Below are 17,939 nucleotides of genomic sequence, written 5' to 3' on the forward strand. Positions count from 1 at the left end.
AGAATACATTTTACATCAATATTCGCAAATATAGGTTATTGGCCGTAAGAAATCAATAACGAAAAAAAAGGAAATTGTATTGGAGAAGACTACGTCTAAAAAAGAAAAAAAAGAAGACAGCTTGGTAGCTAACAAAAATTCTCTTTTTACTTTCTGTATGTTTTGGTAGCGTATAGTTATTTAGACGACGAATTACCGATGGTTTATTTCATCCCAAACTACAAATGTATGCTATAATAGAAATATCTAATTCACTTTTTTCTGTTTATAAAAAAGCTTGACTAAAGAATGTCCATTATGAAAGTTTAGAAAAAATTAACTTAAAGTACAATGCCAATGGTAATCGTTTGTCATAACATAAATATCACAATATTAGAAGTACTTAGTGTCTGAAAAAAAGCTGACTAAGAATGTTGCAAAGACGTTGGGGCTATGGTGTGATCTGATTGGGTTTGGAGGCGATAGTTGGATCTTATAAATGATGTCTTGCACTTGGTACTGACAGTTGACCATCTCCACCCGGACTGATTTTACGTTGATAGAACATGATATGTTGCAGCATTGGGGTTGGAATTCTTCCGATAGCTAGCTTCTATTTAAGAGAAGGGTTATCTCTAGGTGATATCTAAACCACTAGCAGTACATTAGGCTTCAACTTGGAGACAGAACCAACCAATGGGTGCATTTCTATGACCCAAATATACTATGTATGTTGCATTTATACTTACAGTTCGTTGATATAGCCTGGTGTTAAAACGCACAACAAAGCTGCTTAGTCTCTTTCATCCTCTGTGCAAATATTTGCAGAGAGAACGAAATTAAAGAGACTTGCGGTAGCCAGAATAGGTTTTGATACCATGCTACTTTAATATACATGGAAATACATGTACATGACACATTCACAACGTAGAATAGAAATGACAAAATATTTAATGTTTGTAAGATATGAGCCATGAGGTAGATCACATCATAATCTAAAAGATATCTATGCGCTCATACAACTGGACTCCTTGCAAACGTTAAGATTAATATTCACGTGTACATCTCTGTAGATATTTTGACGTTTTTAACTAAATAAACATATTCCTTACCGCAGCATCTTGGGTTATGGTGATATTTGTACCAAATTTGTCATTGCAAAAGTGCTTTATATTACTTTCCATTGCAATCTTATAACGTCAAAAGTATACATGTATATCAACCGAAAACTACATGAATCTACGAGATGTAACGAGGCTTTTATTGCATTATCATCATTTACAATAATAACGTTCATATTCGTATATCAGACATGTTTTCCAGTGGCACCAAACTATCTCAATGATAGAAAACTTTGGCAAACTGCTGTGATTGTTTATCAAAATTGGTCAATGAGCAAAGACAAGTGATACAGAAACAGTAGTAGTAAGCAAAGTGACGAGATTGTCATTACGTACTTGAAACAAACGGCCTGAAAACTCTCCTCGTCAAAAGTCTCGTGTGAGTCTCCGCTCTCTACGTCTGAGCGACTTCGTTTGATCATCTTCCTCCACTCAGAGGCAATCGCCTTGATTTGGTTGTCGAATTCGGTGTCCAGGACAAGCACGGAGCGCCCCCCGGCAGTTGTTAGCTGTTTTTCACCTGTCCTGTCTAACACTTTACTGGAGAGGTATCTCATTCGAACCTTCTCGCAAATCCCGCAGTGCTCTAATTCTTGGAACACGCGAAGTCTTTTGTTACCGTCCAAGCACCACATCTTCCTGTTAATTCTCACCACCTCGATGAGCGGCACTCGTTTGATGTCCACCTCTTCGTATAGGATCTGTCGGAAGAGTTCGGATAACTTCGTGCCGTTGTGGAATTCTCCCCCTATCGACTGTTGGGTGTACAGCACCCGGGAGGGGCGAATGGCGATCACCCGCTCCGGCGTCCTGTTTGTCATCTGTGACACCCGCTAGTGACAATGGTAGAGTCCAACCAGTCAATCATTGTAGAAACAAGTTTTGAAAAGAATCCACGTACTCCAAGTTCATGCAGCTACTTGACGACAAGTCTGAAGAACTCTTGGCCTTACACTCCCGTCGTCCTATGAAAACAAAGAAGCGCATGAAACCTATAGAAAGTCCTCTTGTGCTGCATATGTAATACGTATATGAGCAAGTGTTTAAGTGGCCTAATGTGCATGAAGAGGAGTTATTCTACCGTTTGTTTAACAAACAGCACATGTCATTGGAAAATCGTTAGACTAACAAGTTGTAAAACGTATTGTCAACTTTTAAAATAACCTTTCTTTTGTAACAAGACAAAAACATTATGACAACATACACACTTTTAGTTAAGTTGACCTTGTTATCGTATGCACCATGCATTAGAGTGCTGTGTACGTTGTGCATTTAAATTATTCATGGTTTAAATGTGTTTCTTATGCTTACAATGGGTAATCAGGCCAATACATTGCGCATACATTGTCATAGTTAGGACGTAACTAGGGCACATTAATACGACGAAGCAAACTGCTTCAAGCACCTGATTTTTTTTCCTAAAGCAACTTAAATTGTTTTCAACATTCTACACCTCACCGGGAGAATACAATTCTTCAATCACTTTCACCTAGTGTGAAACAAGACACAAACACGAACAGATCATTCAATAAAAGACAAATTCATCAAACCGTCACAAGGATTGCTTGTATCTAGTTCTTGATTTAAAGCGGCCCCAAAGTTGACACAGACTCCTATTGTTGTGTCAGCTTGTTTTTATCTTTACATTCTTGACCTTTGTACGGTGACTTTTGGTACATGAGCGAACACGATCGATCGTGAACAACGTCCTTACGAAAATGATGCCCTTCGCATTCCCCCTTTTCAAGCCAACAGAATGCGAAGTTAACGCAACATTTGGTGCTCATTCGAGTCACTTGACGTCCGTCGACTTGTGGGAAAAATAATCGACCGTGGGACCGGTAAAAAGGCTGTAACATTGTTGTGTTGTCCAGCGGCTGTTACAAACACGTGGACAGTTCTGAACCCATGGGGTTCTATCTAAAATCCCATGCATTGAAAGCAAATGCAGGCTATCAAGTAGAAAATCTGTTAATCTGCTGATAATACGGTTGCTTCGTTTGTAATATGCCATTGTCTACCTGTTACTGAGGGTGTTATCAAAACATTTTTAGTGCCAAAAAGTCCAATCAGTCTATTTTTGATTAAACCTCCTTGGTCTATAAACATAACGTTATCATTCTAGCTAGCCCACGATGGTACGCCACTCCCTCAAAATCAAGCTTGTGTACACAGAAAATTGACAATCCATCCGTAAAGACCGTTATCTAAAACGATATGTAAACAACTGTAGCTAGGTGCGTCCGCGAGTGCACGCGTCAATTCACGTGCCGTACAGGTTGCACTAAATCGCTTAGAGTTAGACAGAAATACAAACTACTAGAACTAGTAGAAGAATGTGACGTTACACTTAAGGTTAGGGAATATCTATATATTACATAAAAATGTAAGAATGTAGATAAGTGCTACACAGACAGTAAATGTTCAATCTATTACCCCCCCTCCCTCTCTACCTGTCCATAGACTTTGCACCTGTCTAACACTACATATCTTAACACACAGAAGTTACCGGTCTTCAGAAGACTCTTAGACTTTACACTGCCTTACCTCTGTAACCGTGGAAATAGAAAGTTCTTGAAAATATCTGTTGGCGATTTTAGGTTAAACAGGTGAAATTACGTAAACGGGACTTACATCGGCTACGTGCGAGGGGTCACCAGGGTTCACAGACTAGGATCCGGAAAGGGCGGGAGAGCAAATAGCGGTGAAGCGTTATCACTGAACAAGCACTGCTTGGAGCTTTAACGTTCTTAGGCCGGCCATGTTGTGTCGATTGTATGGACGACATCCTCTGGGAACACCAAAACTGATACGAGAGAGCGAAAAAAAGGTAAAAATTGGGTAAAAAAAGTTGCCTTCATTTTATTATGAAATCTAAGTGGCCAGGAAGGTTAAGCAAATGACTGAACACACAGAGTATGGTATACTAAACAATAGATATCTTAATTTCTGGTCTTTTTATGTTTATTTATCTTTGACTTTGGCATTCTATGACATTAGCGTTCGCTATTTTGGGCAATATATGCCATACATTTGCTCATTTTATAGCTGCTTTGTACGATTTACAGTATGGTCAGAAGCTTTTGCTTGAAGCTATTGACAGGATGATCCTGTCAGCAGTGCAATTCTTTTCTATTGCTGACAGGATCATCCTGTCAATAGCCACCTCCAAAACTTGTTTCCAAACAAAATTAATGGGCACCCGAATGCCATCCATTTAATCGAATCAACATTGGCTTATCTCTGTTTTGAAATGGATCTAAATGCCACAACTTGAACATTTTATGTTGACACATTTGCCAGAATTGTGCCACGGTGATTTATGTTAATTTCTTTTGTTCTCGTTCAACATTAAGGGGACTCCGTGTGGAAAGATGATATCCATTTACATCATGAAATTAATCAATATTAGGCTATTTTCTGTATTCTTTTCCCGGCATAGTTTGTATGTAACAAAAAACAGAATTGTGGACTTTCCCACGAAAACTTTCCTACTCCGATCCAAAAGTACATAACACTATTTGGGAATATGTTGAAAGTAACCCTTTTGATAGTTTTTACCCTGACCAATGATCATTGCCAGTGTTTTAAGAAGTGTTCGAAAAAAACAGCAAAAGTTAAACTAAAGCCTAAGGCTATTGGCAGGACGATCCTGTCAGCAGTACAAAAATTTGCACTGCTGGCAGGACGATCCTGTCAGCAGTACAAAAATTTGCACTGCTGGCAGGACGATCCTGTCAGCAGTACAAAAAATTTGCACTGCTGACAGGACGATCCTGCCAGGAGTACAAAAATTTGTACTGCTGACAGGATCGTCCTGCCAGCAGTACAAAAATTTGCACTGCTGGCAGAACGATCCTGTCAGCAGTACAAAAATTTCTACTGCTGGCAGGACGATCCTTTCAGTAGTGCAAAAATTTGTACTGCTGACAGGATCGTTCTTTTTTTCAATGCATTTTCGCAACCAATCAGAAGCTAGCATATGTAATTGCTACGGTAACAGCAGATATTAGGTGTTTCAAGATGTCGGCCATCATCACAGCGTATCTAAGGACCTACCAGGTGATTACAGCGCGATCTGATCGGATCCGGCGAACGCATGAGCTGGAAACCGGGCAATTTTAATTTCATAACTTCAGCTAGGCTTAACCTATTCATGGGGCATATTTCGGATCGTGATTATAGTCATGTTTTATCTCAAATGTCATCGATGCTAGGTGCCAAATTTCTGACATGCTCCAGTACTGATACTCCCATCCGAGCCCTCTATTAATTGAGCTGAACTACTAGTTAACGTACAACGTACAAGTAACAGCCGTTTCGTTATCACAACTGACTCTTTTTCATGCTGAAATGTTTGAATCCGTCGAAACGCACTTTTAATAGAAGGAAGCCACCCGCCTCCCACTGGATCCTAATGCCAATTCTTCAATAAATCCCATGACTTCACCAGACAGGTGTGGTTGTGCTCTATTATTACGAGTCATTTCTAGTTTACTGCTGTACATATATCCGGTACATAGAGGTATAATAGCAGGCAGACACGCTGCACAAAATTGGCCTCTTGGTACTCATTCAGGGCGGCCTGGAAATCCGCCCAGTTGGAAAACTTATCTCCAGCCTTCATGGCTGCCGCCATGTTCCTCGCTGAGTCCTTTTGCGCGGGCAATCTTTTTGCGAGCTCTGATTGGCTGAAACTTTTTCCTGTCAGCAGTAGAAAGTTTTGCACTGCTGACAGGAAAAATCCTGTCAGCAGTAGAAATGTTTGCACTGCAGACAGGATGATCCTGTCAGCAGTAGAAATTTTTACACTGCAGACAGGATCATCCTGACAGCAGTGCAGATTTTTCCGCTGCTGTCAGGATCATCCTGTCTGCAGTGCAAAAATTTCTACTGCTGACAGGATCATCCTGACAGTAGCCACAACCTAAACTAAATTAAAATCGGTTGCAGGGTGTCTTGTGGTCGCATGGTGGCAGTGAATGTCGTAAAACCACACTATCATTCAATATCCTCTGAATTTCGGCCACAGATCACAGAAAAGGATCTCTTTAAACACGTTTTCTTATATGCCAAAGATGAAATATGTAATAAGTATCAGCGTTTCGGCTTGATTTGCCAGAAAACTTTCAGAGGTGTCCTGAGTTAGCCGGTTTACGGCAGTTTGGCTGCAGACGACAGTAACCTTGCATGTGTGGCTGATATAGATTTGTGTCCAGAAATCTTGTTCGTAAATCGTCCTTTAGAGCTATATTAGCTACTTATCTGCACTACAGAAGTCATCATGGCACCAGGAAGCAAGATAAATCGGCCGAAAATCGTGAGTACGCAGAGAACATCACAAAACAGCACGCACATACACGCGGCACGTGTGTACATGTTCACATGGCGTGGGGAGGGGGGCGGCTGTACTGACGTTGTGATCGATAATAAGATTTTTCTTATGATTGAGCATGACAAGGCTTAATTTTTCAATAAATAACTTGTATACGTACACAATTGTTGTGTATGTGCTATCAAGTTAGCTATTTCCATCAGGATGGCCCTGTCAATAGACAGTAGAAATATTTGTACTGTTGACAGGATGATCTTGTCAGCAGTAGAAAAAGTTGCACTGTTGACAGGATCATCTTGTCAATAGCCTCAGGCTATTGCGAAATTACGTTTGATCTTATCTCATAAATTTTAGCAATAATATCTAACATTACTTGTAATTTATAACGTTAGCACTGACCTTTTTTCATATTGATACGTCGAACCGCAGGAAAAACTGAAGAACCCACGAAAGTTCAAGAGACAGATGAAGGCCCAGAGGAAGAGACAGTTCGAGAGACAGTCCGGAATAAAGATGGCTGATGTACAGGACAAGGAGATCATGCCAGCATCACATTTACTCAAGAGAAGGTAAATATGTTAACCGTCTCCCTGTTGCCTAAATCTGTAACTGATAGAGAGTGGGGTACCAAATGGCTACTTCAGTGTGTTAATGGTGTGTTTTACCACATAAACAGCAAGCTTATGCTGTGATACTTTGCAATCAACCTTCTATTCTAACTAAGTGCTTGCTTTTATCATAAATAGTGTTACTGTAAATGTTGAAATGTTCATGGTGGTTTTACTGTCACTGTTTTTACATGGCCTTCCCACCACAAATGATACTTCAAATCAAATGTGTATTTCTGTGTGTCACTACATACACGGTAGTATAATGGCAAATTTAAAACACCATGAAAACTTTATTTCCCGTTGTACTGTAAGATTATGTCCCGCAAAAATAAATGAATTTACAGTATTATAGGGTGTTGAGGGCTTGCACTTGATCTCCATGCTATGCTGAGTTACCTGTTAAAATTTCCTTGATTTCAAGACTTCATATCCTTTTTTGATATGCTAATAGAACATGTCCCAAAGCCAACATCACGCTGTCTGGGAAGAAGAAGAGGAAGATTCTCAAACAGCTCCGGAGATCGCAGAAGGAGAAAGAGGAGATGGAATGTGAGTTACTTCAACAACTGGGAACAAGTTGTTAACCTTGTAGTGCCTAATGGGAAGTTTAGTTGCTGTTTCAGTAGCAGGGTATATTTCTACAGGGAGGGGTTGCTACATGCATGAGGCACCTCCTCTAACAAGGGACCCCCATCTAATGTCCCATCCAAAAGACAGTACAGTCTCAACCAAGATGTCCTGACCCCATGACTTAAACCGGGACCTCCCTGTTACTAGCCTGAATTCAATCAAGCCTCTTGTGACCGCTCGCGGCCCTGTAACCACCTCGCGGGGAGGGGAGAGAAACCCCGGACAGCTGGGGTTTGCGTTATACAGACTACCCAGTTACCAACTAATAAGAACCAGGAACTCAACAGTGAGGCTGCTACCAGTTGGGCCACAGGGACAGCCCTAAATGGGAACAAGACATTTATTTCATACCTTGGTATATTCAGCTGTCTTACCTCATAGAAGAGTGGGATAAGTACAGCTCTAGATAAGGAAACCTATTTTACGCATGACTGATAAGAGTATTGTCTTTCTTTCCTCTTCAGTTGAAGTCCTGAAGCCCCAGTCCAAGCAGAAAAAAACAAAGTCTGATGTGGAGATGAAGACAGCGGACATTCCTCCAGACACAAGACAAGATTCTGGACAAGATGTCGAGATGCAGGAATAGTTTTATTTCCTTCAGAAATCTCAGTACTAGTTTCATTGTCGTGTGGATATTGTAAACATGTTCTGGAGATACTGTACTACATGTATGAAACACTGTCCAAAGGTTAGGTCTGGTAGGGCACAATCTCATGATAATTTTTGATTTTCATTATCACTCATTTTCTTTCTTTTTCCAAGTTGAATCAAGGTGCTTGAACTAAATCTTATCATTTGTAATTAATCAGTGTCCACTGGTACATGTATATACATTGTACTGTATAATATGCAGGTTCCATACTCCTTTCAAAAGGCAATACTCTGTGTATTCAACAGGGTTCAGGTAAAAGTCTAAAAAGGGTAACCAAGAGAACTGTACACTTGAAGATATACACTGAACAGCATTGTTAACATGTTATATAATGTACATTGGTTTTCAAATAGTGACAATTCAAGAGCTCCCAGTAATGTAGCAATAATAGACAGCATAACCGCTTGTCTTGAATACATGTGCTATATCTATTGATTGGCTACTCATGCAATTCATTTACATAATCCATTCATAAAGTGTTTTCACATTATATGTCAAATTTACTTTGACAATATACATTTATATTTGTTCATACACATGCCTATAATTATATTAAGATCAAGAAAAAGTGCTAAACTACTTATTTTTATTGCACATTGCAACACATAAACCCTTCAGCCCTTAGAGTTTATCAAATGTGTTCATATCTTCTACCTCTACAACACTAATCATAACATGTAATTATTCTATACCTGCTTTGTGTAATCTACACTATGATTCTTCTACATCTCTTCTACAGCTATATCCTAGTTCTTAACAGTCTTTTTGTTCTAATGGATTGAATATTTATGGTATAATACATATAATTGCAGAAGTATATATGTGTAATATACATATTCATGTGAGTGATATCTTACAAACTTGTTCCAAGAGACTTGGAACTGGAAGCACATAGTTTGGTTTAACATTGGCAACATGGAAGCCCTTGAAACATGCAAGGGTGTGAGTCTGTTATTATTTTCATACAAATAAATATGCAATAAATGACATGCACATTTTATGTCATTTTCAATTCTACAATATAGTCTAAGCAGGTACAGCACATCTAAAAAGGAAGGTCCCAAATTTGAGTTTTGAGATTCCTAATGAGGTGCAAGTACTGGGGTGCAATGTACACCGCTACAGATAGGTGGCACTACTGTGTAGGGCCCTAGGACCACCAGAAGCTGACATCCAGTGACCAATGTAGTGCCAGTAAGATGCACAATTATCGTAGCAGTGAGAGAACAAAAAAGACGGGTGTTGCAAGTTACAACACTACAGATAGTACAGGGACTGTACAGGGCCCTAGGACCACCAGGAGCTGACTGAAAAGCTGACGTCCAGGGACCTGACGTAGTGCCAGTACCAGGGTGCGATATGCAACACGACAGCTAGGGGGCGTGACTGTACAGTGTCCTAGGACCACCAGAAGCTGACTGAAAAGCTGACGTCCAGGGACCTGACGTAGTGCCAGTACCGGGGCGGGATGTACAGCATCTCCCCTGGCTCGAGAGTGCACTCTAGGTAGGGGGCGCTGTTGAACCGGGGGAACTGCTGAAGGTCTGGGTTCTCCACATCAACCTGGGAACAACAAAAAAAGGACATAAGTTTGACATAAATCATATACATTGTGTATGGTATTGGTACAGCATTAGACGGTAGAAATGGGTAGTAAAGTTCTTTCTACATACCGGTAACCAAAGGAGAGAGGTAGCAGACAGACTACCACAATATGCTAATGTGGCTGGGCACCTTAAACATTCTTCCTTACGCACTCATGCAAACCAAGATTTCCTTGTATGAAGAGCTTTATTACCATTGATTTACTAATCTGATGAAAAGCTATTCACAAATAAAGATGAAAGAAAGCAAATGTCTTGAAGAAAGTCTGAGAAAAGTCAGTAGTTTGACCTAGCCCCTGTACCTGGCTGGTGTTGTGAAGCAGGTGGCCCTCATGTGGGTACACACAGTCTGAAACTTCCTCAGCATACAGGCGGACATACTTAGACCCAACAACCTGAAATCAAAGAAATCAGAATTGGCAGTGAGTAGAGTGTTTGCCTTACATTTGGAAGGTCATGAGTTTGATCCCCATCCGAGCCATTCCAAAGACTTAAAATGCTTCATACTGCTTTCTCCACTTAGCACTCAGAACACACTAACTATTACCAGTGGACTAGCTCCCTGCTGTAGTGGCCTTCTTTGGCCCGAGGGCCATAAAAACAGAGTTGTCCTATGCACAATCTGAGACTTTGACTTACTTTCTGCCAGCAAGTTGTCAGCAAACAACAAATATCACAAACAGAGTGCTGGTATCATCTATCTAATCCCTGTGTAAGCAATTCAGCACCAAGGACAGCACCAATCCTTTTCCTTGGCAGTCATGCAATTAAACTTGTTTCAAATTGTTAATTCATTCAGACCCTTGTCGTGCCTACTTGCAGTGGCACACAGGTCAGCAAGTTTCTTTGCTGTTTCTATAGCAGGGTATATTTTTACAGGGAGAGGTTGCTAATCCTTCCCTTTAAACATGCCCTCCTGGAACATGGGACTCCCATTTTATGTCCTTTCCGAAAGATGGGTGCAGCACCAACCGTGATGTCCTTTCCAGTATTGAATCATGGCCTCCCAGTTAGGATCTGATCGGTACCAGGAGTTCAACTGTGAGGCTGCTACCAGCTGACCTACAGGGACATCCCCATGACCAGTGTTTTACCTGTGCCAGAAGGTTGTGTTGCGGATCGTGGTGCAGGGGTGAAACTGTGCCCTTGGGTCCGAACCAGGCGTTGATGACGATGTCATCCTCATCCCCGTCACCTAGGCAACAGTAGTCGGGGACGCGGATATCTTCCCGCAGCTCGGGAATCTGATCAAACAGTTGGTGCTGTGCCAGGTACCCAACATCAGCGGATTTCTGGAGAACGAAAATTGGGGCACACGTACATGTGTATGTACAAAATGTAATTACCAGGGTAACAGGATGTCTTCTGGGTGTCCCCTGCAAAAGGAGGGCTTCTAATTTCTTTGTTTTCTTCGTGTAGGGCGTCCAGAAGACACCATGACACCCTGCTGGCTAAATAGCCTAGTAACCACAAGCTTACCAAATTTGGTATAAAAAATCACAACCAAGATCTACATTTCCATGTCATTACAGCCATTCATATTTACACCACACTAACATTGTTTTTCCCTCTGACCTGAACGATGTACTTGTCGATGAACTCGTCCACAGTCATGAGTGCCTGAGACCAGGTCTCCTCAGTGTACCTCCTGCCCAGCTCTACAGGAACAGTCCGACAGCCTGCTATCTGCCTAAGGTAGTCTAGGCTGGAGGAGACACAACACAACAGATGAGGAAAGTTTTCGTCAGTGTTGAAACGCACGAGGTTAGTACAGTCTCTTGGCTCCCGGGAATCAAACCAGGGACGCCAGCACACAAAACCAACGCACTTACCACTAAAGGTCCAGACCAGTTAGACTAGTCAGTAAGTGGTGCTGTTATAATGCTGTCTGCTGTATACGGTTCCTTCAGCATATGGAGACAGCATTGTTCCTACATGTACATGCCACTGGCTTCCAATTTGCCAAGAAACGTGAAAGATTTGATACTTTCCTATATGCAAGAACTCTATATATAGCTTATGATACCTTTTAACCTTACTTTTCGTCTAACTACATGTATACACAATTTTCTTGACAAATTAGATAAAGAAGTGCTGAAGTCTCTTCAAAAATTTAAATGGAAGAGTAACGGTTGCAGTCACAGACTCACATCATCTATGGTACAAATTTACGACTGTATGAATGCTGTATTCAGTAAGACCACTGGTGTAGTACATGTATGTTGTAGACTAAGGGTTAAATCAAGCAAACTAAATCTCTGCTACAAACTGCACTTTAATTGATAGATCTATGCTTTGTTGGTTTTTATACCTCCATGGCCTGTGGTTCCTGGCAGGCCAGTGCTCCATGTTACTCTGTATGATGACAGGCTGTCGTTTCTGCATGTAGTTCAGCAGGAAGCTCTTCAGAGAGGGGCAGTGCACTCTGGGTACTTTCTTCTCCGAGTCAATGACAGGTAGGATGAGTGTCCTCGGCCGCTTTGGTACCTAACGTGTCATTTTTTGAAAATATGGGAATAGTATTATCATTTCTAGAGAAATTTTAGAAATTCCAGTAACACACTTTGATCATACCACAAAAATTTATAACAATAAGATAACAAGCTGCTAGGGGGCCCAAACTTACACCACTTACTCCCTAAAAATTTTGAAGTTCCGTACTGTAGATAGCCACTGAGATGCCCATTATCGTACTTGACCTTCGTTTCCCCGACTCCTACCCACTTACCAAATATCATGATGACCAATCCACAGCCTCTCGAGTTATGCTGCTGAAGAGAAAACAGACATACACACAAGACCTTTTGCAGTACGGTACCATAGGAAGCCTCCAAGAGGCCCAATATTCAACTTGACCTTCCTGATAAACTCAACACTTGGCTGAGCTGATACTTACTTGACTGGCGACGGCTGGTGTTGAGCATTGTTCCTGAGGTCGCTTGGTTGTCCCCCTAGCAGAGTTCTGCAGTACTGCCACCAGTCTAGTGAGGATGTTGTCCAACACGGGAGCCCCCATCAGGAGACCTAGGTCGCATGTCTTGATGGCATCCTGATCAGAGAGCAAGTAAATCTTTATTTTGTTGAAGTTGTCTGATTGTACATTTAGTCATCCATTAGGCTATGTTGATTCCATTACAGTATATTGATGACATCCTCTGGTAACCCCAAAACTGATGCATGCAAATAAAAAAGGTGCCTTCACTATGAAATGTAAGTGGTCAGGGAGGTTGTATAAATAACTAAACACACAAAGTATGGTACACCGCACATACTCTTCTTTAACTTGGAAATTCGCCGACATTAGTGTCTGTTTTCCGATATTTTTTTGCAATTTACGGCATGTATTTGCTCATTTTGCAGCTGCTTTGTATCATTTACAGTATGGTGAAAACCTGTTATTTTAGAAATGGACAGAAATTGATGCGCGCGCAGATGTCATCCATGTAATCGAATCAACATGGTCTTACTCAAATGACAAGTTCAAGGAAAAATTGTACACCACATGTTTGGCATGAATTGTGTCCAATATGTTAAAGACTGAAACCTTGTCTATTGTCTTACTGATTTCCGATTTGCACAACATTGCAGAAAATATTGGTCACAATGCCATATTCCATGTACTAAGTACATGACCAACTGATGGCATTCAGCACCAAGGACAAGGAATGATATGCTACAGTGATATATTGTGATGAGGCATCATACAACTCATTCAAATGGATTGCATAGATCAGTGGAATCCCAGTGTACACGATTCAGCACCAAGGACGTCACCAATCCTTTTCCTGACCAATAGTTCGTTTAGACCATTGTCGTGCATAGTGGCACATATAGTTTCCTTGCTGTGTCAGCAGCAGGGGTTAGTTTTAGTATATAGTAACAGGGAGGGGTTGCTAGCCCTTCTTCTTTAATGTGCCCGAGGCACCTCCCGAAACACCCCCTACATCCTTTCCAAAAGACAGGTGCAGCCCCAATCAAAATGCCCTTCCCAGGATTGAACTGGGATCTCCGAGTTACCAACTAATTAGAACCAGGAGCTCAACTGTGAGGCTGCTACCAATTGAGCTATATATAAGGCACATCCCTGCAATTAACTACAGAACAGCAATGATTGTTAGACTCAGCTCCGAAAAATTCAGATGTATCTTTCTTTGTTTTTCTTCTTTTGAGAATACTCCAATAGCCTTATACATGCTAACCCTCCCAGGACATCATTGAAACAGCCCTAAGACACTAGAGACCTTATCAATAGCATTGTCCTAGCTGAGCCCATTCAAATCCTCCATTTAATTAAGTGCTGCATTCCTTTATAGTTACGCCTAGCAGTCTGCACTACCAAATTTGGCAGCAAAATTTATGGGAATATTTCATTCCTACAAAATTTATGTTAGGAAGCCACACTGCATCTAGTGTAATTGAAATTGAAACCATTTCCAGAAACATCTTTTACTGTAAGTATTCCTTTCTAGTTGATAGATTGCAACACCAATGGCCACACCAATTTAATTTCTTGGTTAACAGATTTTAAAAAAACAATTTAGCACGAGGACATCATTAAAACAGAAGGCTGGGGTGAAAACTTGCACCTGACCCTGTTCACTCCCTGAAACTGTGCACCAAAGTACAAACTTTCCTCTGAGATTCTGTTTTCATGTTGATTTTCCAATCTAGCATTTTTTTAAATTCCGTTAACCAAGAAATTAAATTGGTATGGCCCAATGGTACCAGAATTTATAGGAATTCTACAGAATTTAAATTTCAAAGTCATATTGCAAGTGCAACTGGTGTAAAGGAATTTGAAAGCATTTCCATAAACCCATTCATCTTTGTTTAGATCCAATTGACTGCAAATGTAATATATAATTCATGTTTCAAAGCCACACAGTAACTGGTGTAATCAAATTTGAAACCATTTCCACCAACATTCTTTCCCTTTCTGGCTAAATCGCTATACCAAATTTGCAACAGATATGTAAGATTATAGGTATTCCATATCATTCATGTTTCAAAGCCACCAACTAGTCTGATGGAAGTTGAAACTATTTCCAGCAACTTTATTCACTATATCCATTTCTCCATTAGTTAAATCTGCTGTAACGCAATACCAAATTTGCAACCGATATGTAACGTTAAACTTCTTCCATATAATCTGTGTTTCAAAGTCACCAACTGGCGTAATGGAATTTGAAACCATTTCCAGCAACATTCTTTACCACATACATTCCTCTATGGTTAAATCTAATGGAATATAATACCAAATTTGTAACCAAGAGTTATAGGCACATATATATCATATTACGTATAATTCAAGTTTCAAAGCCACCAACTGGTGTAATAGATTTGAAGCAATTTCCAGGAACATTTTTCACCGTATCTTTACGTCATAACGTCCCATGATAGCCAGAGTTTTGCTTCTGTGTGGCTTAAGGTGCCATGGATTTTATTGATTGAGCCTGAATTATTCATAACAAGACCCGCTGAGACAGCGGGCCTGCCCGACCAATTCACATTCATCTTTGTTCTGGCTACCAAATGAACAACAACACTGGGAAATTGAGACTTGATTAAAACAGTGCTCACCACAGCAGGGGGAGTTTAGATTTGTGGGCAGAGAAGAGTTTATTATGTTGGTGTAATGGTGAAATAGAAGCGAGCATGAAAATATCACAGTGACAGTTTATTTTTCTTGGATCTTTGTTTGAAAAGTAACGGAATAAGAATGCTATAAGCGATTGTGTTCCCAACAGTCAAGAAGAAAAATAAGAAGAAAAATAAGATTTAAGAAGAAGGAAGAATAATAAGAAAGAAGAAGAAGAACTTACAGGACTTTTGTTATGCCAAAATATCTTACCAAATTTCTACACTTTTGAGGATCCATTGTATCCTAAGAAAAATTATTCAATGTAAAATATTATTGGCTTGGAGAAAATTTGCTGTGAGAAAGGGTTGTGTGAATGTGTTTGAATATCAGCTTCTTATTTTACAATCACATTCACAACCAAAGAATACAGCACCTGAAAAGCAAATTAATAATAAATTTACAAATACCAGGCTATCATACCAGTACAGATCTTATTTCATTAAACCAAATCATATTTCAGCCAAACCATATATCAGTATAAAATATTAATAAGGGGACCTACAAGGATCTCACTCTTGTCAAAAGTCCTGAACATTAATTCTGATTTGAAATATAAGACCTGACTTCGGTTGAACTTAGTCAGGCAACCGAACATAAAATCTGATTTGTACGGGACCAATTTGGTCCATTAAGCTACATCCAACTGGGACATCACTGCACTGAAATTGATTTTTATTGCATTCATTTACGTCGGGGGAAGATCGTAATCAAAGTCTCCAGGCAAAACCGATCATCATTTGTGCAGATGGACTCATATTTATATACTGGTACATGTATAGGTACTGTGGTTTACATCATAAATTACATGGCATATTCATCCATGCAACAATATTCATATATAGATTGTAATACTGATATTGATATAATCAGTTAAATATATATTGCCCTGACATGCCTGAGGAAGGTGACAGATGGCCACTGATATGTCAGTTGAATAAAACACTTGGTTGTATGCAAAGAGTCTTTTTATTCAGTGACTTATTCCAACCAGGCGAGACTATTAACGGAAATATTGATAGCAGTATTATCAATTATGTCTATGATATCTTGATACTTGTTTGTAGTAATAAACGTTATAATATTAGAGGTTTCCCTAATATTCTGGTGCAATCCTTGACCCTTTTCGTTGAGAAAAATGATAGTACACATGTATTGACATATCGATAACACGAGTCATTATTGGGAGAAATATCTATCACATGTGCCAGTAAGGGATTACATTCTTCACTTTAGATGGTGACGTAAAGTTGGCAGCCCCGTGTATGCGTATATGAGGGAGTTTTAGGCATAAGCCTGAAGTGTCAAGCCTCTGCAGGTAAAAGAACCCAACACACTTATCGAGAAGAGTCAGGGCTGGAAGACCCAGTGTGCCTAACTCAAAATGCGAGCCGTAGCATATATATCTTCTTGAAAAAGCATCAAACTCAATGGAGGATGACAAAATCAAGAAGTCACGTTATTACCATATGAATTAGAGCAAAGTGTTTTAAAGATAAAACAACAACATGCAAGGTCTTTAAAAAATATGCAAAAGGCAAAAAGTTAATGGAATAAATACAGATGTGACATAAAGATAAACAGATATATATCAATTCGGTTTCCTTTGTTGTTGTTGTTGTTGTCCTTGTTTAACGTCTATTATATCGCTAAACGTGGTCTCTTGGTGCTGTGTTACGCTTGGTTCATACGAGGCTAATGTCTCTCTAGGTGTTTAAATCTTGGTTTCCCTTTTACACATTGTATATACTTCACATCATTCAAAGGAAATGATAAATTGCATACAGATAATCTCACCATTGTATTAAATCGATCCCTCATCCCGTACTGACAGATGGCTTTAAACAACGATCCGAACGTGAACACTTCCCTCCAACAGATGTCCACGTCCTTCCAGTGTCCGGTGTTCAACTTCTCCCAACAGAAGTCTAAGACATTGGTGGCAAACCCCAGGCTTTCCTGAAATCTTCCTTGAAACAGTCTCTCGGCACTCTGGGCCAAAACGAAGAAAAAAGGCGCGCCTAGCTTACTCTTGTCCAGCGTCTCAAGATGTAGTGCCTTCTTACATCCAGGCACGACGCCTTGGAGTTCTTTTGGAAGACCAGTCGTCATCTCAAGTGGTGAAAAAAAGACGGAAAAGAAAGAGAGAAACCCGCCCAAACCTCACGCCTTCGCCATACTTCAGTGTTTTGAAAATGGCGGCTTGTAGAAAATCTAAGGGAGAAACCATTCTTACTATAGGGTTAAATATCATTACAAAACTATTATGTGTTATCTTTATCATACTTTAACATTAAGCATAGTAATTTATTGGCATTATTATTGATTTATATTATCGTTAAAAGCTGTATATGCGTTATTTTTTTGTA

At 40.0% G+C, this 17,939-nt stretch overlaps 2 protein-coding genes and 1 long non-coding RNA gene across 3 annotated transcripts; 1 reads left to right on the forward strand and 2 right to left on the reverse strand.

The window, feature by feature from the left end:
* Positions 1 to 912: 912 nt before the first annotated feature.
* LOC136441932 (uncharacterized) lies at positions 913 to 3,808 on the reverse strand. The gene is made up of 2 exons (XR_010756945.1): positions 3,648 to 3,808; positions 913 to 2,065 (listed from the first exon to the last, which is right to left on the reverse strand). It is a non-coding gene; the product is annotated as an uncharacterized lncRNA (long non-coding RNA).
* Positions 3,809 to 6,265: 2,457 nt separating this feature from the next.
* LOC136442517 (uncharacterized protein C11orf98-like) lies at positions 6,266 to 9,328 on the forward strand. Its single transcript, XM_066439418.1, has 4 exons — positions 6,266 to 6,420; positions 6,865 to 7,004; positions 7,498 to 7,595; positions 8,141 to 9,328. Exons 1-4 carry the CDS (start codon positions 6,385 to 6,387, stop codon positions 8,260 to 8,262), a joined length of 396 nt encoding a protein of 131 aa, XP_066295515.1. The 5' UTR covers positions 6,266 to 6,384; the 3' UTR covers positions 8,263 to 9,328.
* LOC136442515 (lysine-specific demethylase 8-like) lies at positions 8,246 to 17,764 on the reverse strand. Its single transcript, XM_066439415.1, has 7 exons — positions 17,368 to 17,764; positions 12,829 to 12,981; positions 12,244 to 12,419; positions 11,508 to 11,637; positions 11,027 to 11,224; positions 10,235 to 10,327; positions 8,246 to 9,891 (listed from the first exon to the last, which is right to left on the reverse strand). The coding sequence occupies exons 1-7, from the start codon at positions 17,680 to 17,682 to the stop codon at positions 9,727 to 9,729; spliced, it is 1,230 nt and encodes a 409-aa protein (XP_066295512.1). The 5' UTR covers positions 17,683 to 17,764; the 3' UTR covers positions 8,246 to 9,726.
* Positions 17,765 to 17,939: the final 175 nt, after the last annotated feature.

The sequence above is a fragment of the Branchiostoma lanceolatum genome, chromosome 9, assembly GCF_035083965.1.
Source record: "Branchiostoma lanceolatum isolate klBraLanc5 chromosome 9, klBraLanc5.hap2, whole genome shotgun sequence".
NCBI lineage: Eukaryota > Metazoa > Chordata > Leptocardii > Amphioxiformes > Branchiostomatidae > Branchiostoma > Branchiostoma lanceolatum.

Coding starts and splice junctions, on each gene's coding strand:
- LOC136442517 (XM_066439418.1), top strand. CDS start 6,385: ATGGCACCAGGAAGCAAGATAAATCGGCCGAAAATC. Junction 6,421..6,864: donor AGATAAATCGGCCGAAAATC/GTGAGTACGCAG, acceptor GTCGAACCGCAG/GAAAAACTGAAGAACCCACG. Junction 7,596..8,140: donor GGAGAAAGAGGAGATGGAAT/GTGAGTTACTTC, acceptor TTTCCTCTTCAG/TTGAAGTCCTGAAGCCCCAG.
- LOC136442515 (XM_066439415.1), bottom strand. CDS start 17,682: ATGACGACTGGTCTTCCAAAAGAACTCCAAGGCGTCGTGCCTGGATGT. Junction 12,982..17,367: donor GGGATCGATTTAATACAATG/GTGAGATTATCT, acceptor CTCTCTGATCAG/GATGCCATCAAGACATGCGA. Junction 11,225..11,507: donor TCGACAAGTACATCGTTCAG/GTCAGAGGGAAA, acceptor TTCGTTCTCCAG/AAATCCGCTGATGTTGGGTA.